Source organism: Ictalurus punctatus, chromosome 19, assembly GCF_001660625.3.
Source record: "Ictalurus punctatus breed USDA103 chromosome 19, Coco_2.0, whole genome shotgun sequence".
Classification (NCBI taxonomy): domain Eukaryota; kingdom Metazoa; phylum Chordata; class Actinopteri; order Siluriformes; family Ictaluridae; genus Ictalurus; species Ictalurus punctatus.
In genome coordinates this window covers 156,482-180,658 of record NC_030434.2, presented here as the reverse complement: position 1 = coordinate 180,658, position 24,177 = coordinate 156,482, and the positions used below count along the sequence as shown (strand labels likewise).

The 24,177-nt window shown below is 41.3% G+C and overlaps 1 protein-coding gene across 5 annotated transcripts in view; it reads left to right on the top strand.

The window, feature by feature from the left end:
- LOC108279581 (NLR family CARD domain-containing protein 3) overlaps positions 1-24,177 on the top strand; it is a 34,465-nt gene that overhangs the window by 7,937 nt on the left and 2,351 nt on the right. For 4 of the 5 annotated variants that reach the window (XM_047162196.2, XM_047162195.2, XM_047162198.2 and 1 more), the window contains exons 2-9: positions 5,896-6,036; positions 6,751-6,867; positions 9,173-9,229; positions 9,793-9,843; positions 10,078-11,862; positions 20,459-20,653; positions 21,384-21,557; positions 23,174-23,347. In XM_047162196.2, coding sequence (XP_047018152.1) covers positions 5,984-6,036; positions 6,751-6,867; positions 9,173-9,229; positions 9,793-9,843; positions 10,078-11,862; positions 20,459-20,653; positions 21,384-21,557; positions 23,174-23,347 — 2,606 coding nt within the window. In that variant the 5' untranslated portion in view covers positions 5,896-5,983. Of the gene's footprint in view, positions 1-5,895; positions 6,037-6,750; positions 6,868-9,172; positions 9,230-9,792; positions 9,844-10,077; positions 11,863-20,458; positions 20,654-21,383; positions 21,558-23,173; positions 23,348-24,177 lie in introns of those variants that run through there. The other variant, XM_053688336.1, reaches the window with a different exon arrangement.

Here is a 24,177-nt window from a genome sequence, read left to right as displayed (position 1 = left end):
TCTATCAGGCCTGCATTTTAAGCACACTCCTCTACGGTAGTGAGACTTGGACAACCTACGCTAGGCATGAGAGGAAGCTCTACAGCTTTCACCTGAGGTGCCTGCGATGCATCCTTCATGTACAGTGGCAGGACAGGGTACCCGATACAGATGTTCTGGAATGCGCCAACACGAGCAGCATGTTTGCAATGCTCTGTGAGAAGCGTCTCCGTTGGCTTGGCCACGTTAGAAGAATGGATCCAGGTCACATTCCCAAAGATCTTCTGTATGGTGAGCTGGCTGAGGGTTCAAAGATGTCTGCAAGAAGGACATGAGATTTTGCAGCATCAACCCTAGTTCGTGGGAATCCAGTGCTGAAGACCGTACAGCCTGACGTTTTGCCGTTAGAAAGGCACTCAAAAAGCGGAGAAGGACAGGTTTAAGCACCTTGCTGACAAGAGAGACAGGAGGAAGGCAATTTCAGCCACAGCATGCGACTCAATTTGTCTGCGGCAATTGCAACCGGGACTGCCACTCACGGGTTGGCTTGTACAGCCACTCGAGAAGGTGCAAATAAATTCACCCAAAACGGATGCTACACCATCGTCTCCCGAAGACGGAAGGATGCCAGATGATATATATATATATATATATATATATATATATATATATATATATATATATATATATATATATATATATATGCAAATTCAAAATCTATGAGCTCATGCAGGCGGGACTTCATTTAGTAGACATATTTTATGGTGAAGCATGGTGTTGGTGCTTAAATAAGTGTATCACTTGTTTATTGATATGATATGATTACAAAAGATCATTTTTCACCAGCAAATCCAGCCATGTTTTAAGATAAGAGCACGGCCAAGCCAAATGCAATAGAAACCCAGAAAGACCAGTTCTTTTTCTGTCTTTCTTTCTTTCTTTCTTTCTTTCTTTCTTTCTTAAGTAATCAGTAATCAGATTACTAATTATCTTACTTTCACGTTACTTTCGAACCCTATCAAACCTACAAAAATACACAACAAAGTGAAACTCGTAGTTCTTTTAGTAATTTCAGCGAACATCAATGTATGACGATGATTTATCAATGAATTATCATAAAACTTGCCTCATTTGTTGTCACTGTTTGTAGGACTACCAGACCGATAAAATATCAAACTTTTCTATCTAGGCTAGTTTGGTGTCGCTAGCCAAGGGGAGGCACTACTAAGCTATCATTGTCTGGGATTAGCTGCTACAGTGCCATGCAAAGTACATTATCTTTCCTTATGTGCTGCTCATATCATGTTCATGTAAACTGGAACTCATATAGACATTTACACACCGTGTTTTCCTGCTCAGCATCAGAGGATAATGTTTCAGTTTCCTGGTTTAAAAAAAATGGTGTATATACATTTTTCCTCACACTGAGCTAGTGTTTGGCACAATTGAGAACTGTCAGCTAATAAGAAACGAGTGTTTCCATGTTCCCTGAGAAGGGAACTTCGACGGTGCATTTAGCATAACAGTATGGGAGCGCCTTGCGCGCGTGACCGGTATCTGAAGCTTGTGTAAAATCATGTCTCTACTTATAGGCCTGCCATGATCAGGTGACGTGGCAATTAAGCGCGTCGCATGATATATATATGGCACCCGTGAACCACGCCGCCAGCCTTATTATCTTCAGCGAGACTGCATGTCTGTTGTTTGTGTGACAAAAACGCTTCATTTCTACTCGATATTTTTTCAAAATCTCTAAACTATTTTTTTTTTTTTAGAGTAAAAGAGAGGTAAGTAATGAGCGAGAAAGAATTCAAGAAGTGTGTTACGGCTTGCTCCCGTTTCATCACGGGGAAAAGTGCACACTTTCTGGGTGAAGTGTTAGCGGTGTAGTATGCGATGGCAGCCTCAAGAGGCTGTGCATGGTAACGCCTACATTAAGCAGCTTGACTCGCGCTCTTCTCGAAAAAAAAACGGAAGCCGAAGTGAGTCGGGTTTCAGAGCCTCGCGGATCTGGGCAGGCCACTGCCGAGGCAGGCAGCCGTCTCAGGTTCGGGGGATCTCTTATAGACCCGGAAGAGGAGCAGGAGACGAGCGCTGCTCTATCTCTTGCCCTGTCTTCCGGGTTCAGCTCTCCGCTGGATTTTGGAGCTCGCGTCGCGACTCCTCCTTCTGCTATGGAAAGCCAAAAGGTAATAATTCCTCTCTGACTACAAGTTGGATGTGTTAAAAACTGAGAGCAGCATATAAAGAGCCGCTTGAAGTGATTACCCAGTGAAAATAAATCCCTCACACTGCAGAAACTCCCGTCTTCCAGAAGTGCATGACAAAATCTCAGGCTTCTGGGGGAAAACCACTCGTAAACCATATTCATAACCCCACGATGTTGGATTATTTGGCCATTGGGGGAATGAACAGCATGGCTATTTAGCTATGCTCAAGGTGGAGGAGGCACTTGCGAGCTACCTCTCTCCACCGACGGCAGGTAATTACGGGGGCCGGCTTGCATCCAAGCCATGTAAGGCCACCATGGCATTGGTGGGCAAGCCTATGCAGTAGTAGTCTTGCTTGTGGGTCACTGCAGACAATGACAGGGTTGCAGGCCTACCAAGCAGACCTGCTGAGTCAGCTCGACATATGGCAGCATTGAAAAAAAAAGCCAGTTCCTTCCCTGTTGTCTCGAGCTCACCCGGGTGTCCATGAGTGGAGCCTGGGCCAGCACTAGTGTGAGGGAGACCCAGAAGGCAAGTATGGCAGCCCACCAACCCCCACCGACAGCCAGGGGAACCGGGCGGCCACAGTCGCAATCTGTTACTAGGCCTGATCTGAGAATGGTCATAAAGGCCAAGCAGGCAAGGAAGAGCGATCCTGAGGGGCCGTGGAGGGATGTATCTGGGGACATGAGGTTGTTAGCCCCCAGGGCTACTGTAGGGCCTCCCCTAGCCAAGGCGGTCCCCAAGTTTTCAGTGTTCTCTGGTCAGCAAGCTGTCACAGGGCAATAAAAATCTGATGCTTTCCCTCCAATAGAATGTGGAATAGTTAACGTCACTAAAAGACCATTGGGCAGTGTGCAAACTACTTCCAAATGTGTCTCCATGGGTTCTGTCTACCGTAGAAAGGGTTACCGGGTCCAGTTTATAGCTCGACCCGCCCCCCCATTCACAGGTGTGCTCACCACAGCAGTCAGCACAAACCAGAGCCCGACGTTAGCGCAGGAAGTAAGTTCCCTTTTGGACAATGGGGCCATAGAACATGTACCTCGTTCCCGAAGGGAGGGAAGTTTACAGCCATTATTTCCTGTTCCGCAAAAAAGTGGGAGTATGCGGCCAATTTTAGATCTGCATCATCTGAACCGTACTCTTCGGACATACAGGTTCAGAGGCTGACGCTCAAACTTATCGTGCCACAGATTCAGTTCAAGAACTGTGGCGATAGATCTAAAAGGTGCATATTTCCACATAGGAATGTTGCTAGCTTTATCCCCTCGCACCGTCACAAAGTGCATGGATGTCACTCTGGCTCCATTGGGACTCCAGGGCATCTGTGTACCAAACTACCTGGACGACTGGTTAATTCTAGCACGATCCATATATATCATGTGACGTGCTTAATTGCCACGACACCTGATCATGGCAGGCCTATAAGTAGAGGCATGATTTTAAACAAGCTTCAGATACCAGTCACGCGCGCAAGGCGCTCCCATACTGTTATGCTAAATGCAACGTCTCATTCCCTTCTCAGGGAACAGGGTTACCCTGACGTTTTTTCCTGTAAACTCTCTCATCTCTGTTCACTGAAGAAATAAAATCACATCACTGCTGTCTTCTTTTACTGACCTTCAGTTATTTAATGACCAGTTTCTCCAAGTGGAGAATTATTCGGGGCTAAAGAAAAAATCTTCGGGGCAAAACGTGATTTATTACACTCAGCTCTGTTACTAACTGACTGACTGATTTGCTTACTTGCTTGAAATTTTCATTTAGTTTTGGTCCACAAGATGATTTTGATTTAAAATTCATTCAGTTGGCCAGATTAGGGCATTTATCGGACTGATTGAAGCCCATGTGTTATTGAATAAGATGCTTGAGACACTCTGTAAAGATGGAATGTTGTATGGACTAATGCGCAGCTCCAGATTCCAGAACCATCCCAAAACCTTATTTTATTTACGTTTAGATTTATTTTCAGTTTAATTTTTGTCTTGCTTTAACATCAGTCATCAGTCGTTTCTTTTGGATTATCGTGAGTATAGATTTCCTATAATTATGACTAAATAAGTACAACCATTGGTAAGAACATCATAGTTGCACAGACTACAATAAGTATATGTATTATCTGAAAAATACTTTTCCAGACACTTTTTGTTTGTGTGTGTGTCTGTACTGTGCAATGTACATAGTTCTACAACTGAATGCAATATACACAGCTGTGTGTATGTGTGTATGTGTGTGTGTTTCCTGTAATGCAGTGGTTCTCAAACTGGGGGCCGCATAGAAATTGTAGAATATAATTTAAAAACAAATAATTGACTCTACGGCACTGGTTCTCAGTCGGGGGGTGGTGGAGAGATCGGAACTGGGGCGCGAATTTTTTTTAAATTCACAGACATTGCGTCATTTGGGTCCTAGGTGTATTTTATTGCTCTTCAAATTGAATGTGCTTAAATGGGAAAACTCCGCGTTCTCTCTCCTTCTGTATTTTCTTTTTACTGCGGAGAGGCGGAGTTTAGCATGCCTTTTATCTAGCTGTCACTGCAGACCAGTGTTGCCAACTTAGCTACTTTTCAGACCCCTTTAGAGACTTTTTTTGCAAAAAAACAAAAAAAAAACAAAAGGGCGCCTGGCGACTTTTTGTACAAACCTTATTACCTTTCCAAATGTCGCCAGTTCTTTCCTGCAAGCGCGAGGTCTCGCTTTCCCGCTGCACTCACACACCTCTCTCTGCGTCTGCTCTGTTCAGTGAGGGGCTGAGAGCCGGGGATTTAACAACCTCATGGATAACGAGACGTACCCTTCGTCCATATTTACATAATTTGTATGTTTTACATGTAAAATAGTCCACGTTATTACAGCCTAGTTCTCTTGTCCAAAGTAGTTATAGTGTTCAGAAACATTTTTGATCATTCATGTTCCATACCTGTCCGTTCTAAATTCATAAAAGTGATGTTGAATAATATAAAAAATACAAAAGCAAAAAAATCTATCTATCGATCTATCAGTCAAACACACACACACACACACACACATATATATATATATATATATATATATATATATATATATATATATATATATATATATATATATATATATATATATACACAGAGAGATAGATAGATTATTATATAGAACAGGTAATCATTATACCTGGTCTCCTCCAATATGGGGGGTGTGCCTCATAATAGTGAAGGCTTGGGGGGTGGGGGGGCTTTAGTTCCAAAAGGTTGAGAACCTCTGCTCTAGGGGATGCACCTTACACAAGTGGGGCCTCAAGCTGAAAAACTTGAGAACCATTGCTGTAGTGTTCTGACATTTAAGAGTGATTCTAGAGTTTAACACTTGGAGGAGATCAGACCCCAATGCGAATTTTTAATGAGGAAACAAAGTTCTGCAACTGAATGTGTAGTAAGTGTGTGTGTGTGTGTGTGTGTGTGTGTGTGTGTGTGTGTGTGTGTGTGTGTGTTCACTTCAGATTAACTGTGACCCTGATCAGGATAAAATGTTTGCTGATAATAAATGAATGACTGATTTGATGTTGAGAATGTGAGGGTCGGTCCCTGTGTGTAGGCCGACCACTGGTTGCAATACTGTAAACACAGGATTGTTTTTTTTTTTTTCAAAGGAGGCACATTTTTCTTTAGGGCAAAAATGTGAAAGTTATTGTAAAGTTTAACTGCACATTTGTTTTTGTGTTTTCTAGAAGTGTAATCCATTCCAGCAGAAGAGACCAGACTCTTCAGGACTCAGGACTTCAGGACTGTTTGTGCAATCTTTAATAATATTCAACGATGGAGACTCCTGATTTGGACACAGATAACTTGTCCCCGCCCTCAAAAACATGGTAACCTACAGTGTCTTTGTATTTTAGTCATTAAGTATTCATATCTAAATTATTTATTGAGTACATATGAAAGGAATCATTTAACCAAAGGATTTATAATAATAATAATAATAATAATAATAATAATAATAATAATAGCAATAATAATAATAATAATAATAATAATAATAAACTTTATTTTATAAAGTGCCTTTAAAGCAGCTTCTCAAAGCGCTGTACATAAACTCACAGTCCACAGAAAAATAAAACAAATAAAAGTTAATAAGAAAAAAAAACAACAACATTAATAATAAAAAATAATTATAAAACAATCTAAAAAGACATCAGCAGTCGAATGCAAGTTTAAAAAAGTGTGTCTTGAGAAGAGCTTTAAAAATGCCAAAAGTCTGATCTTCCCTGAGTTCAGGAGGAAGAGAGTTCCAAAGTGAAGGAGCATAGACAGAAAAAGCTCTGTCACCCATAGATTTTAGGTGTTTGTGGAACAGTTAACAGATTACACTGTAAGGAGCACAGTCTGCGATTTGGGGTGTAAGGGATTAATACTATTTACTATTTATTTACTATTAATGAAAATCTAACAATCTTCACTTAGCATGAAAAATGTTAGATTCTGTTCATTGTAAGTAAAATTAAATCCTCATTAAATTAACAAGTTAGGTAAAACTTTAAAGATTGCATATAAATCACTAAAGGACTGTCTATAATGCTGTGCAGTAAACACCAGGGAAAGGGATCAGAATCACCAGCACCCAGCTGTATCTCCATGAAGAGTGATCAGTCTAGGGAGCTTCCTCTGGAGTTTAAAGATGGAGACTCCTCACTTCTACACAGGTAACATCTCACTGTTAATGTCACTGCTAAAGTCATAGTTTAAGGGAAATTTAACTAGATAAACAGGATGGCAAAATAAATACCAAAGACTATAACTGTAATTATTAATGAAGACATTAAGTGTCCAAAAACTTTTTTTCACTCATTCAAAATCTATTTTTGGGGAATTGTTTTGCTTGAAAAGTGTGCTTGTGGTATCTTTAAAATAAATGCTACTTTGTTTGACATGTTGTTTTGTAATGCAGTAAAACTCATACATCTGTAAGTGTGGCTTATGTGTCCAAAATCATTTTGGGGCTGCTGTACAGTGCATTCGGAAAGTATTCACAACGTTTCACTTCCACATTTTATGTTGTGTTACAGCCTTACTCCAAAATGGATTAAATTAATTATTTTTCTCAAAATTCTACAAACAATACCCCATAATGACAATGGGAAAGAATTTTGTTTGAAATCTTTGCAAATTTATTACAAATAAAAAAACAAAAAAAAGCACATGTACATGAGTGTTCACATCCTTTGCTCAATACTTTGTTGAAGCACCTTTGGCACCAATTACAGCCTCGTCTTTTTGAGTATGATGCTACAAGCTTGGCACACTTGTTTTTGGGCAGTTTTTCCCATTCTTCTTTGCAGGACCTCTTAAGCTCCATCAGGCTGGATGGGGAGCGTCGGTGCACAGCCATTTTCAGATCTCTCCAGAGATGTTCAATCGGGATCAAGTCTGGGCTCTCTCTGGGCCACTCAGGGACATTCACAGAGTTGTCCTGTAGCCACTCCTTTGTTATCTTGGCTGTGTGCTTAGGGTCGTTGTCCTGAGGGAAGAGGAACCTTCGCCACAGTCTGAGGTCCAGAGCATTCTGGAGCAGGTTTTCATCAAGAATGTCTCTGTACATTGCTGCATTCATCTTTCCCTCGATCCTGACTAGTCTCCCAGTTCCTGCCATTGAAAAACATCCCCACAGCATGATTCTGCCACCACCATGCTTCACTGTAGGGGTGGTTTTGGCCAGGTGATGAGAGGTGCCTGGTATCCTCCAGACATGACACTTGCCATTCAGGCCAAAGAGTTCAATCTTTGTTTCATCATGGTCTGAGAGTCCTTCAGGTGCATTTTGGCAAACTCCAGGCAGGCTGTCATGTGCCTTTTACTGAGGAGTGGCTTCCGTCTGGCCACTCTACCATACAGGCCTGATTGGTTTTTGTCATCTCCCTGATTACGGCCCTTCTCACCCGATCGCTCAGTTTGGCCGGGCGGCCAGCTCTAGGAAGAGTCCTGGTGGTTCCAAACTTTTTCCATTTACGGATGATGGAGGCCACTGTGCTCATTGGGACCTTCAATGCTGCAGAAATGTTTCTGTACAGGTGGACTCCAATCAAATTGTAGAAACATCTCAAGGATGATCAGTGGAAACAGGATGCACCTGAGCTCAGTTTTGAGTGTCATGGAAAAGAATACTTATGTACATGTGCTTTTTTTTTTTTTAAATAAATTTCTAAAGATTTCAAATAAACTTCTTTCACATTGTCATTATGGGGTATTGTTTGTAGAATTTTGAGGAAAATAATTAATTGAATCCATTTTGGTATACGGCTGTAACATAACAAAATGTGGAAAAAGTGAAGTGCTGTGAACACTTTCCGGATGCACTGTATGTCCAATCATTTCAGGCTAGTCCACCACTTAGCATGATTTAGCCACTGACAGGATACTAAGCCATAAGAACCTTCTAGACTTACACCAGCATTCATTCAGGAAATCTCACTAAAGTGCCTGCTGCTTCATCACTGTAAGACACGAATACGGATGTTTAAAACAGTCAGTGGTAAAATTTGAGATTTTGTCTTGAATGTCCCTATAAAGGCTGTGCTGCACAGTCATTAATAGCAGTTTTGATAGTTTTGATATTTGTTATATTATATTGGTTGTAGTGATGATACAATACTTTCACCTAATATAGAAATGATGTAAATATTAAACACTGATTTTAAAATTAATAGCAAGGACAAATTAAGGGTATGTTGTTGTGTATTAAACTCCAGAGATCACCATTGGTTGGTGGAATATCCAGAGTGATATCTTTATAATGACTTTTGCTGAAATAAAAAGAAACAATATCTAATATATGAACACAAGCAATGACTTTTTATCATAAATCTTGTCCCTTGCGTTATAACATAGACTTAATACTTTATTCTGAAACTTAATACAGAAAATGGCATTGTATGAAAAATTTGGAAGCTATACAGAAAGCTTTTGACAGTATCTACAGATTGACAGAAATGTATATTGAATGCCTCACAGCTCCAGGGTCTGCAGTGGCTGTCAGTGTGGAGTTTCACATGTTCCCCCCTTGTCTGTGTAAGTTTTTTCTGAGTTCTTCAATTTCCTGTCACCTTCCAGACACATGCCAGTGGGTGGACTGGCTAACATGAACTGCCCTATACGTGTTGGAGTGGTGTAAAATCCAGGCTGTAGGATTATCCTGGCTATAGTTTGGGGTTTTATACCTTTGAATCTTTCTGACAATTCAACTAAATTCAATACAGATTTATTTGTATAGCACTTTTAACAATGGACATTATCCCAAAGCAGCTATACAGAAATATATAAATTCAGGATATAGATTTTAAATGTATGAATTTATCCAACTTATTTATCCAATTTATTTAAAAAGATTTATTGATAATTGTATCTGTACTGGCATCTCTTTAGAACACACTACCTGTTCATTCACATCCCTAATGGCTATACAGGAAATAAAACATAGAATAACTGGAACTAAAACAGGGCCAAATTAATATCTCCAGTTCCACAATGTTCGTTATTGTCATGTTGTATGTAGCACTGTATAAAATTAAGGCTAATGTTTAGACTATAATGTTTAAGTAAGGAAAATTAGAAACTACAATTTTTGTTCACAGTGTTCCACAAAAGGCAGGAGACAGAATAAGAAAGATCATCAGAGATACAGGGTAAGAACAAACCAACAACATGACTGTGACACTGACACTGGTATTATAACCCTCTCTGCTGTTATTAACTACAAAGTGATTAGATTATAGAAAACATACAGTAGAATAAAATAAACACATAGTGAGATCATCATAAAGAACTATCTGTGGTAACCAGTCTGAAAAAATGTGATCTTAAAGTCTAATAATGGAACCCCATGCCTCACCACATGTTCCTACTTCACCCTCTCACAGACACGACCAAGAATCTGCTGCTGTGAAAGAATTCCAGAAAGAGTTCAAATTAAATCTGATGAAGAAGTTTCAGTGTTTGAATGGAGTGATAATAAACCTGGGAAACCAAACACTCCTGAATGAGATCTACACAGAGCTCTACATCACAGAGGGAGACAGTGGAGATGTCAATGATGAACATGAGGTGAGCCAGATCGAGGCAGCATCCAGGAGAACAACAACAGAGGACACACCAATCAAATGCAATGACATCTTTAAGCCCTTATCTGAACAAAATGAACCCATCAGAACTGTGCTGACAAAGGGAGTCGCTGGCATCGGAAAAACAGTCTCTGTGCAGAAGTTCATTCTGGACTGGGCTGAAGGGAAAACAAATCAGGACATCCACCTCATATTTCCACTTCCTTTCAGAGAGCTGAATCTGATGAAGGACCAGAAACTGAGTCTGATTGAGCTCCTTCATTTCTGTTTTAATGAAACAAAAGAAACAGAAATGTCCAGGTTAGAAAAGGTTCTGTTCATTTTCGACGGATTGGACGAGTGTAGTTTTCCTCTGGATTTCCAGAATACAGTGAGAGTGTGTGATGTTACTGAATCAGCATCAGTGCATGTGCTGCTGATAAACCTGATCAAAGGGAATCTGCTTCCCTCTGCTCTCATCTGGATCACCTCCCGACCAGCAGCAGCTGATCAAATCCCCTCTGAGTGTGTCCATCGAGTCACAGAGGTACGAGGGTTCAATGACCCACAGAAGGAGGAGTACTTCAGGAAGAGAATCAGTGATCAGAGCCTGGCCAATAACATCGTCACACACCTGAAGTCATTAAGAAGCCTCTACATCATGTGCCACATCCCAGTCTTCTGCTGCATTTCAGCCACTGTTCTAGAGAGAATGTTGGGTGAAGCAGAGAGTGGAGAGATCCCCAAAACTCTGACTCAAATGTACACACACTTCCTCATCATTCAGACAAACATCATAAGAGAAAAGTACTCAAAGAAGCAGGAGAGTGATGAAGAAATGCTTCTTAAACTGGGACAGCTGGCTTTTCAGCAACTGAAGAAAGGGAACCTGATCTTCTATGAGGAAGACCTGAGAGCGTGTGGCATTGATGTGAGAGAAGCAGCAGTGTACTCAGGTGTGTGTACGCAGATCTTCAGAGAGGAGTTTGGGCTTCACCAGAGTAAAGTGTACTGCTTTGTTCATCTGAGCATTCAGGAGCACCTCGCAGCTCTGTATGTGCACCTGACATTCATGATGGAAAAGAGAAATGCTCTTAGTCAGTATCAGTTCTTTGAAAGAGGAATGAGAAACAATACAATCTCAGATGTACACAAGAGTGCTATAGATCAGACCTTAGAAAGTCAGACTGGACATCTAGATCTTTTCCTTCGCTTTCTTCTGGGTCTCTCACTGAAGTCCAATCAGAATCTATTAAAGGCCTTAGTAACACAGACAGGAAGTAGCTCCCAGAGCATAGAGGAAACAGATCAGTACATTATCAAGAAGATCAGTGAAGATCTTCCTACAGAAAAATCCATCAATCTGTTCCACTGTCTGAATGAACTGGGTGATGATTCTCTAGTGGAGGAAATCCAACACTACCTGAAATCTGGAAAACAAAGTGAACTCTCTTCTTCACAGTGGTCTGCTCTGGTGTTTGTGTTACTGACATCAGCACAGGAGCTGGAAGAGTTTGACCTGAGTAAATATTACAGTACAGATAAGATACCAGTAACTGTTCTTCTGAAGCTGATCCCTGTGATTGCAGCCTCTAGAAAAGCAATGTAAGTAAACCTGAATACAACTGTTCTACTGTTAACGTTATGACTCAGTATCTTGAAATAATATATAAATAAAAAAAATATATAAAAAATATATATAAAAAAAAATATATATATATATATATATATATATATATATATATATATATATATATATATAAAACGAATCAAGGTTGAGCCAGAAGCAAGTGCAGATAACATTTATTTAAACAAATGTACTATGAGACAAAGACACTAAGACAACTTGGTATAACGCTGTGGCATGAAACAAAACACCGAGACATAAACGAGTCTAGGACAACAAAAGACCAGCAAACAGTGCAGACAAGGAGTGCAGACAAGGACCACACACACACACACACACACACACACACACGCTCATTAACAAAATGCGAGTCAGGTGCAGGTGGTCATGTGACAGCTTGTGCAGTGCAGTGGCTGATGGGAAGTGGAGTCCAGAGTTTCTTGATACATGACAGAACCCTCCCCCAAGGGCGCTACTCCTGGAGTGCCCAAAATTATACGTCCTCCATCTGGTGGTCCTGGCCCCCTGGGCAAAATGTCCCCAGCAGAACCAGGAGGCCGAGCGGCTTCCACAACGGCACAGGGAGGCTGAGATACTTCCTCGGCAGAGCATGAAAGCGGGGAAATGTCCTCGGCAGAGCATGAAAGCGGGGCGACGTCCTCCACGGGACAGGAGAGGGGAGCGAGGTTCTCCGCGAGGCTCCAGGGGGGAGGAGCGAGGTTCTCCGCGAGGCCAGGGAGAGGAGCGAGGGTCTCCGCGAGGCCAGGGAGAGGAGCGAGGGTCTCCGCGAGGCCAGGGAGAGGAGCGAGGGTCTCCGCGAGGCCAGGGAGAGGAGCGAGGGTCTCCGCGAGGCCAGGGAGAGGAGCGAGGGTCTCCGCGAGGCCAGGGAGAGGAGCGAGGGTCTCCGCGAGGCCCAAGGGAGGGACGATGCTCTCCGCGGAGCATGAGGGGGGAACGATGTCCTCCGTGGAGCAGGAAGGGGGAACGACATTCTGAGAGAAGCAAAGAAAAGGAGCGACGTCTTTAGCAGAACATGGAGGCAGAGCGACGACCTCAGCCGAGCAGGGAGGCAGAGCGACGACCTCAGCCGAGCAGGGAGGCAGAGCGACGACCTCAGCCGAGCAGGGAGGCAGAGCGACGACCTCAGCCGAGCAGGGAGGCAGAGCGACGACCTCAGCCGAGCAGGGAGGCAGAGCGACGACCTCAGCCGAGCAGGGAGGCAGAGCGACGACCTCAGCCGAGCAGGGAGGCAGAGCGACGACCTCAGCCGAGCAGGGAGGCAGAGCGACGACCTCAGCCGAGCAGGGAGGCAGAGCGACGACCTCAGCCGAGCAGGGAGGCAGAGCGACGACCTCAGCCGAGCAGGGAGGCAGAGCGACGACCTCAGCCGAGCAGGGAGGCAGAGCGACGACCTCAGCCGAGCAGGGAGGCAGAGCGACGACCTCAGCCGAGCAGGGAGGCAGAGCGACGACCTCAGCCGAGCAGGGAGGCAGAGCGACGACCTCAGCCGAGCAGGGAGGCAGAGCGACGTCCTCAGCCGAGCAGGGAGGCAGAGCGACGACCTCAGCCGAACAGGAAGGTTGAACGAGAGCCGTAATAGGGGAGGGAGGGTGGGAGTTGGTCTCAGCCCTGACCACAGATTCCCCCTCCTGTCGGCGTGGCATGGCGTAGTCCTTTATGAATGCCGGGTGTGGCCTGGTGCATGGTCTGTCCGGCTGCGGCAGGCCTAGCATGCGGTTATTCTGAGCGAGTAGTGCATCTGTCCTTCTTCCCTGCTCCAATAGCCCTCTATACCACTCCGCGTATGCTGCAAACCAGGTGTCCATCTTGGTGATCTGCTGCTTCTGATAAATGGTCTTTCATTCTGTCACGAATCTATGAGACAAAGACAAAGACAAAGACAAAGACAAAGACAAAGACACTAAGACAACTTGGTATAACACTGTGGCATGAAACAAAACACCGAGACATAAACAACAAGAGTCTAGGACAACAAAAGACCAGCAACCACTGCAGACAAGGACTATATATACACACACAAGAGTGCTCATTAACAAAACGTGAGTCAGGCGCAGGTGGTCATGTGACAGCTAGTGCAGTGCAGTGGCTGATGGGAAGTGGAGTCCAGAGTTTCTTGATACATGACAGAACCCTCCCCCAAGGGCACTACTCCCGAGCGCCCAAAATTATACGTCGTGCAGGTGGTCATGTGACAGCTAGTGCAGTGCAGTGGCTGATGGGAAGTGGAGTCCAGAGTTTCTTGATACATGACATAATGAGATGCACCAATACTAAATTTGTCAGCCGATACTGATAACCGATTATTCAGAGTGATATCGGCAGATACAGATAACCGATACTGATAGTTCTGCCTTTTATACCTTCTTTTAAATTAATAATGATTAATTTAAAAGAATTCTGAAAGAAATGCAAATAAAAACTTTATTCTCTCCATTTCAACAAGTTGTTTCACAGTAACTGGTCTCATAAACAGAAAACATTACTCTAATTAACATTAACACATGAACTGAATTCTAAAGATTAAAGTAAGATTTCTTAAATTATTGAATGTTATTACTTTTATTAACATTGACTGAATTCTAAAAAAAAACTCCTGTTAGTCTCACATTCACTCGCCACAAACAAAAGCATTTCTACGTCATCATTGTTTATCAAACTGGGAATATATAATATAAACTTTTTTGTAAATTAATATTAAGTGGATATGAAATCTACTACTTGTCACATGTCGTGACGAAAGGAAAATGAGGACGGATGCAATCGCAGTTTCAACAGTTTTATTGAAGATAAAGACACAGGCAGGTAAATCCAAATAGTGAACAGAAACGTAATCCAGAAATATGCAAAGGTCAGGCGATCGGCAAACAGCCATAAAGGGGCGAGGCAGGAATCAAGGTCGTAGTCACGGAAATACAGGGTCGAGAAACAAAACAAGAAACATGAACAATAGCGTGGGACTGGAGACACCAGCGTGACTTAAACAGACGAATCTAAACATGAAACATGACATGGGCTATGACTATGGCTAACTATGGAAAGGCCTCTAAACTAATCTACTCTAATATATCTTATCTAAGTTTCTTATCTGATATTCCTCGCTGTGTGCTGGGAGGCGCGCAGTATATATGCCGACATAATCAGTGTTGTAATGGCTGACGGCTGAGGGCAATTCAGACACACGTGAAACAACAACCAATGACAGAACGGGAAGGAGACATAACAGAAACAAACAAATGCACGGGTCGAAATGTCACGATTGTCAACAAGGGAAAAGCAGCACCTGCTCGTGCATGCGCGCTCACATGCTCCATAGCACACTGTTTAAAGGGGAAATCGTGACACTACTCTACAAATATATTTTTATGTGCAATATGTACTTTTTTTGTCAATTCATCTTCAACTTAAATCCTTCAACGGTATTCTGGCCCTTTAATTCAGCGTGCGTGAAAATTGACTTCCGGTGTAAAATCAGTGCAGAGCTTACAGACATTACAAACTGCAGTTTTGTCATCATTCCACACAAGAGACATCTTTACACACAGCACGAAATCGATGTGTTTTCCCGCCCTCTTTTGATTGACAGGATATAATCGGCCCTGATCATCGGATGTTTTTAGCCTTTGTCCCGATACATCGGTGCATCTCTAATATGTATATAATTAAATATGAAAGATTTTTTTTATTATAATTCATTATTACCATAGTAATGCTCATTTTATGTTGGATATTTGTCACAGGTTCACACCTCTGATTCCACCAGGTATAAAGAACCAAGTTTATTGTGATTATCATTATTGTTTATTAATGCAAGATCGCAATTCCAAAAAAAACATTTTTATTATTATTACTTGTATAATAACTTTGCTATAATTATGAGTCAGTTAAAAGGTTTTGTTCATGAGGTGGAAATGGCCTTTCATAGAGAAATGACTTTGAAAAGCCTGTTACTCATTAGAGGCAACAATTTTATTTATATTTTTATGATACAATATAATTTTATTACTTGTTAATTAATTTTTTTTTTAATTTTTTGTTGCATTGACCTGAGAAATTATTTTCTTCTTTTTCCATGGAGTAGCTCGGTAATGCACTTTTCTGGGAGAGATGCACAAGCACACACACACACACACACACACACACACACACACACACACACAGACACATGGGAAGTCACACACGGAAAGCTACAACAGAGAGCGTGCAAGGGGAAGAAAATGCCCAGAATGCAAATCAGAATGCAAATCAGAATGCAAAGGTAGGGAATAAATAAGGAGCCCCGGACCACACACACAAACAGAGGCAGACTTAGCACTGGACAAAGGTAGGCCAAGGGCCCCTAAAAATGCAAATTAATTATTCATGCAAAATAACATGCAACAAATTTAAATATCGACATTGAAACACTGGAATGAGGGCCACATTCATTTATTTTTCCTAAGGCCCCCAAATTACTAAATCCACTCATAAGCGCACATTCACACAAACACGCACACACACGCACACACACACACGGGAAGTCACACACGGAAAGCTACAACACAGAGAGTGCAAGGGGAAGAAAATGCCCAGAATGCAAATCAGAATACAAAGGCAGGGAATAAATAAGGAGCCCTGCACCGCACTCACAAACAGAGGCAGACTTAGCACTGGACAAAGGTAGGCCAAGGGCCCCTAAAAATTCAAATTAATTATTAATGCAAAATAACATGCAACAAATTTAAATATCAACATTAAAACACTGGAATGAGAGCCCCATTCATTTATTTTGCCTAAGGCCCGCAAATTACTAAATCCACTCCTACGCGCACACTCACACACACACACACACACACAGAATGTGAACTTGAATGGGGCAAAAACAGCTGGGTTACACATGTAACCCTGTATCCCTGAGAAGGGAACGAGGCATTGTGTGAGCTCCAGACTATGTGAAGCACCCTTGCACATGAACAGCATCTGAGGCTTGTGTAACATCATGCATATTTATAGGCCTGCCGGGATAAGGTAACGTGACAATTAAGCACGTCACATAATATAAAAACAGCGCCTGTGAACCGTGCCATCAGCCTCTCTTATCTGAAGCGAATGCACGATTCCCAGGCATGCCCCAGTATGACAAAGCTAGCAATGTCTTCTTCCCTTCTCAGAGAATAAGGTTACATGCATAACCCGGACATTCCCTTTCAAAGGGAACTCAACGTTGCTGTGTGAATGACAATGACCACTCCGTCATACTTACGGTATGGCCTGTACAAAAAAATCCGAGCCCGACGGTCACTGCAAGACACTCGAGCCTGGAATGGAATGTATATTGAGGCTGTAATATCGAATGAATGTGTGCAGCATAAACTACCCTGCTGCAGCACACATATCCTGTAAGGGTACCCCCTTGGACAAAGCCTTTGAGGAGGCAACACCCCTAGTGGAATGAGCCCTTATGCCCAGAGGCGTAGTGAGACCACGCATCTCATAAGCAATAGTGATTGCTTCCACTATCCAATTAGAATGGGCTGCTTTGACACATCACCACTACTGTCACCGCCAAAGCAGACCAGCAGCTGTGGACGGTGGACGTAAGTACAGAGAGCCCTTACTGGACACAGCAGGTGCAATTTCTCTTCTTCCAGTGTGAGGAACGGAAGAGGGCAGAAAGCCTGCAACACTACTGGCTGGGCAGCAGATGTAGGCACTTTAGGAACATTATCCAGCCTAGCATATAGGAAGGCCTTTGTTAATCCAGGGGCAAAGTCAGGAAGGGGCAACAGAGAGAGCTTGTAGATCTCCTACATGCTTGAGAGATGTGAAGGCCAGCAGAAGATCAACCTTTAGAGTCAGAAGCTTCTCAGAGGCTGACTCTAAGGGCTCAAATGGCACACCTGACAGACCTTCCAGGACCACAGAAAGATCCCAGGAAGGTATGCGTGGTCTGCAGATGGCCTCAGCCGCCTGACACCACGCATAAACCTCGAAGTTAGAGGATGTTGCCCCACAGAGGCTCCATCAGTAGGGGCATGGCTGACCAAAATGGCAGCCACGTAGACCCTGATTGTAAAAGGAGCCAACCCTGCTGAAAAACGTCCTCGTAAGAACTCCAGGAATGTAGCTATTGCACAGTTCACTGGTTTGAACGGACGTTCCTCACACTATGAGTCAAAAAGTCACCACTCTAGCATTCAGCATGGTCTCTACAACCTCAGTTGTGAGACCATAATCTATGAGCTGGTGCCCCTCAGGGGCCAGACCACAGTTTCCATAGTTCCGGCCGAGGGTGATAAATCAGCCCTCTGGCTTGAGACTGCAGATGGGAATCTCCCAAGGAGTGCCAGACATAGACAGTCTTGGCAAACTCTCACAAGAACTTGTGGGAGCAGAGTGATCACGGGAAAAACTTACAGACATGACCTCAGCCACATGTGCACCATGGCTCCCAGCCCTGATGGTGTGGGAGGAGTTTAGGTGAACCACAGCAGATAGTGTGTTGTTGCCTCGGAGGTGAACACATCCACTTCCGCTTGGCTGAACCTCCACTATATGGACTCCACCACTTGTGGATGGAGCCACCAATCCCTGGGCCTCAACACCTGCCTCAACAGAATGTCTGCCCCACATTGCAGTTGCGCAGAATGTACATTGCACTCACTGACAAAAACTTTCCCTCTGCCCAGAGAAAAATTAGTTGTGCCTGCCTGAACAATTGGGTGCAAACATTATCTTCTCTGGTGGTTGATGTATGAGACCACTGCTGTGTTGTCTGTCACAACGAACACATGGTGACCTCTCAATTGTGGAAGAAAGAATTTCAGTGCTAGAAATACAGCCCACATTACTAGGTGATTTATATGCCTCTCCAGCTAAGGACCACTCCAGAGACCGTGTGCTGGATAGCTGTCTAAGACCATGCCCCAGCCCGTGAGGGAGGTGTCTATCATTACTGTCTTGCGATAAGGAGACACCCCTAGAGTGTGACCCAAGGCTAGAAACCGGGGACACCTCCAGATTCTCAGAGCACGTAGGCATTGCCATGCGACACTGATTACTCAGATGAAACCCCCGACTTTTCAGTCACCACTGAAACGGTCTCATGTGCAATAGGCCCAATGGTATGATGGTGGCTGCTGCAGCCATAAACCCCAACAGTCTCTCGTAGAGACTGGAGGGGATGCCCAGATTCAGCTTTATCTTGCTCAATGTTGATAGGATTAACCCTAAAGGTGTTGGGGTAGAAACGCCCTCATCATAGTAGAATCCCTATAACTACTACAAAAGTTGTCCTCTGCACTGGAGAAAACATACATTTCTTGAGTTTCAACCTGAGCCCCAAGCTCAGTTTATCTTCAATAGCTTCCTTCCTGTTTGAAGTAAATTTGTAGGGTATTTGAGACATACACATTAGTAAGGAGAAGGACTAGACTTGTTGAAGCATCCTCATTCATACAGTTCACATTGAGTTCTACTTGTTAAAATGTTGCTGCTTTTAAGCCATTTTTAACTGTTCTATTTACAATTGTGCTATTTCACTAACATCTATAATTATCGAAGAATGATAGGATGGATTTGAATAAAAAATATTGTTTTTAATGTAAAACATATTTCAATATATAATTATGACTAATAATATATAGAAGAGACTGATATAGTTATTTATTTAGACTATTTTTAATTTGACAATGACATTGACATTTATAGAATATAAACTACAGTATTTATGAATTATGAGATAAATCTGTCTAATAATTCTAACCCTTAGTCCATCTCTGAGAATGGGTGGAATATTTTCAGCATGTGTGGTTGATTAGGCCTTAAAGTTATATACTCTAATAAAATAATTAGCCTGATGTTAGATAGCTTGAGAATTTCCCTGTTACTAGTTAGCCTAAGAGCCTAATTATTTTGTGCCTTTTTTTAAATTAATGATATTCAGGAAAATCCTCATCATTCAATCAGATATCTAAAAAGAACAGTACATAACATAAACATTTATTAAACAACAACAGCAACATGGCATATCCTCCTCATGGGAGGTCTGAGGTAAAAGGAACTGAGTGATTTCACTCTACTTTTTAGCCGCTCGGACATGATCACCTGCCGCCTGCTCCACAGTAAACTGTACAGTTGAGTTGTATTCATTGTCAGGGACAGGACTGTATCCCGCCTCACACCTGTACCTCCGCAGTCTCTTGTGTTTCACTGGGAATTTGTGTTAGAAGACATTTTTTAAGAACCATGTGACTGAGCTTCCGTTACCACGGCAATGATGATGTTTATATGCAAGCTCACACATGTTCATTCTCTGCCTGCTATTTCTTGTGAAACTGGTTTGATTTTATTCACCATTATTTTCTCACCACTGTGAAGACTTAGTGAATGTATTTGTTAGTGAATGTACTTGTTAAATTTAATATTTTTGCTGAAGTGTCCTTTTAAGCATGTTGTCTAACTGGAGTTTGTACTTTTACCATTTGTGAAAATGAGAAGGTTCAGTGGAAACTTTGAGGACCTGTTTGATAATTTGCACTAGATTTAGTTAATTACATATTATTTTATTCCCTTCAGTATCAGGTGTGATTCACTTGAAGTGAAAAGTTGGTCAGGTCTGGTCTCAGCACTCAGCTCAGAAACCTCCAATCTGAGAGAACTGCATCTGTCAGTGAAAACACTGAATCTGTCCTGGAATAAACTAGGAGACTCAGGACTGAAGAGTCTCTGTGCTGTACTGGAGGATCCTCACTGTAAAGTGGAGATACTGAGGTAAGATCATCTCTCTGAGAGTCACAATAACTCACTAAAAGCAGCAGTTTTATACAGTGTTGTTTTTCACCTGAAATGTTCTGTAACAGTACAACATGCAGAACAAATAGTTTAGTCATTAAGTGTGTTAGGATTTGAAACTAGAGAATCTCTGGGTTACAATTCTTAAGAAGAGAGAAAGCAAAAATACACAGGAAAGATGATGCCCTCGCCTCGCTGCATTGAGCGATGTTGTTTAGTAACATTTCTGCGTGGTGTGTATTTGTGTAACAGACTAGTTCAATAAAGAGTTTATCTTCTCTGAAACAGACACCTTACCGTGTCTTTTCCCCATGACACTCATACACTATAATTAGAGGATATAATAAGATGAAAAGTATTTCAGTTTATGTTAACACTGGAGCACACTGTCAGAATGGAGATTGGACTCATCTGAGAGCTAAAGTACACAACTGCAGTATGTTGAGGAGTGCATGGGGCAACACCTAAACAAAGTCATTTTAACTGTAATAAAGACTTAACAAAATGATGGCTGTATCTGTACACATCATCTTTAATTAGGAATTAGTAGGTCTGGTTTCCTTTTTCAGTCAAAATCTGGAGGCTTTCACTGTAGATTTGTGTGAGTTAATTTGTTTAATACAAATCTGATGGGGCAGTGGTCCATCTTTACAAGTAAACTAAGATAAAAATATGTTGATGAAGAATGTGTCATTGTGTCTCTCTACAGGTTACGTAATTGTGGTGTCTCAGATGAAGGCTGTGCTGCTCTGACTTCAGCTCTGAGATCAAACCCCTCACACCTGAGAGAACTGGATCTGTGCTGTAATAATGTAGGAGACTCAGGAGTGAAGTGTCTTTCTGCTGTACTGGAGAATCCTCACTGTAAACTGGAGGCACTGGGGTAAGATCATCTCTCTGAGAGTCACATGACCTGCTCCTCAATAAGACACATTCTCTAATAGTGAGATTGAAGTCCTGAGGAGTAATATTGTTTTTCACTGCACACTGATGATTTGTCACTGGGTCTTTGGGTCAGATGTACGTATGTGAGAAGCTGCAGCACAAAACATGACTTGATGTGACTGCAGTGTGTGTGAAATTACTGTGAAATTCACTAAAATATGGTAACTAATCACATAAACTGCACCTGGGCCATTAACTAAATGCACTGTGTCAGCTACAGAGTTTAAAAGCAGTAGTGGAATGGAAATTATGTTTTATATTTATTGATATATATATATATATATATATATATATATATATATATATATATATATATATATATATATATATACACACACACACACACACACACACACACAACAGCTAAATTAAACTAATTAGATTTTTAAATAAAACCAAAACAGTCAGGTAAAGGAGCTTACACAGTGCATGCTCACTACTGAATGGTTTAATATACAGATATGATAAAAATTAATGTATGTAAAAATGTCCAAACTCCAATCTACAGCCAAAGAAATCAATCCATGCTGGTGAGTCAAAAGTAGCTCAATTCCTCATTAAAATCGGAAACCGGTCAACCGATCCCAACAACACACATGGTGCTAATTTACACCTAGTTTTGAGAGGAGGACAAAATAACCTGTAAAACTGACGACTGCTGATCTCTCAAACTTTATTAAATTGAGGAGAATATGTAACCAGACACACTTCCAATTTTTCTAGACTTTTGTGGGTGATCCTTCCACACATGCACAAAAAGCTCAGCACATCTTATCCTCTGTCTTCATGTTAGTCTTCTGTAGACATTTTAATTACTGTGTGTTTCACATTCTAAACGTGTAGAGCTTGATGCAGTGAATTTGTAGACAATTTTACTCTGCATCAGTTTTATAATTCAAGAACATACTTCACATTATTATCTTAATGTTAATTCATGATAGTGTTTGTTTTTCACTATAATTCAGACTTTTACTTACTTGATTCTGCAATAATATAAATTTATATTGTTATATATATGCACTAAATAGGCTGTGGAGAAACAAGTTTATTCCCCATGTGTAGTGCACTATAAGTCTAGTAGAGAACCATGTGAGCTTCTCTCTCTGTTTCTGTGATTAAAGTTGATGGTCAGTCTGCTGTTATCTGTTCAGCTTCAGCTGCTGATAATTTAATATGACACACAACAGATGGGAGAAACTAAATATAACACTCAGTATTATCTCTTTTATATATATATATATATATATATATATATATATATCTTTATATATATATATATATAAATATATATATATATATATATATATATATATATATATATATATATATATATATATATACACACATATATATATATATATATATATATATATATATATATATATATATATATATATATATATATATATATATATATATATATATATATAGTTAATTTGAATAAACAGGTGATATTAAATCCTGATATTAAATTTTGCAAATACATCATCTTTAAAGTAAGTAACCAAGATAAAAATCTTTTTATGAAGAGTGCATCATTGAGTCTCTCTACAGGTTGTGCAATTGTGGTGTCTCAGATAAAGGCTGTGCTGCTCTGACTTCAGCTCTGAGTTCAAACCCCTCACACCTGAGACAACTGGAGCTGTCATTTAATACTGTAGGTGACTCAGGAGTGAAGAGTCTATCTGCTGTACTGGAGAGTCCTCACTGTAAACTGGAGATACTGAGGTAAGATCATCCCTCTGAGAGACACATTACCTGCTCCTCGGTAAGACACATTCTCTAATAGTGAGACTGAAGCAGAAGTTTTAGGTTCATAATCAATGTCCTGTGGAGGAAGACTGTTTCTTTTCACTTCAAAGTGATGATTTGCCACAGAGTGTTTGGGTCAGATGTACGTATGTGAGAAACTGCAGCACAAAACGTGACTTGATGCGACTGCTATGTGTCTGAAATTACTGTGAAATTTACTAAAATATTTAACTAATCACACAAACTGCACCTGGGACATGAGCAGTGAAATGGAAATGATCTGGAAAAAAAATAGACAAAAAGAAATATGTAGCAAATTATTCATCACTGTGCAGCATGAATGCCACAAGCCAAAAGAACTTACACTTACACTCAACTTAGCAAAAAAGGAGTGAATAGTTTTATTTATTTATTTATTTATTTATTTTACCGCTTTGAGCTCATCGCAACCTTTGAGCGCTCAGTGCAGGTGTGAGCACGGGCATGACGCATGATATGAGTGACCAGTTGTCATGGCAACGTCAGGTCATGTAAAGACTTTTAGACATGTACATGTATAGAAATCAAAGATACACAAATTGGCCATGGCCAGTGAAAAAGTGCGGAGGACTAATTTACATTTTATTAAAAGTGCGGGAGACATGTCCCCCGCAGATTCTACGCCCCTGTCACATACTTTGAAAAATTGTGATTTCTAAATTATTTCAATACTTGTGCTTGCAAAGGAGTTTGTGAACACTTTGAAATTACCTGATTTGATCTGTACTTATTAATAATAAAACATGTTTTAATCTTCATTCAAGTCA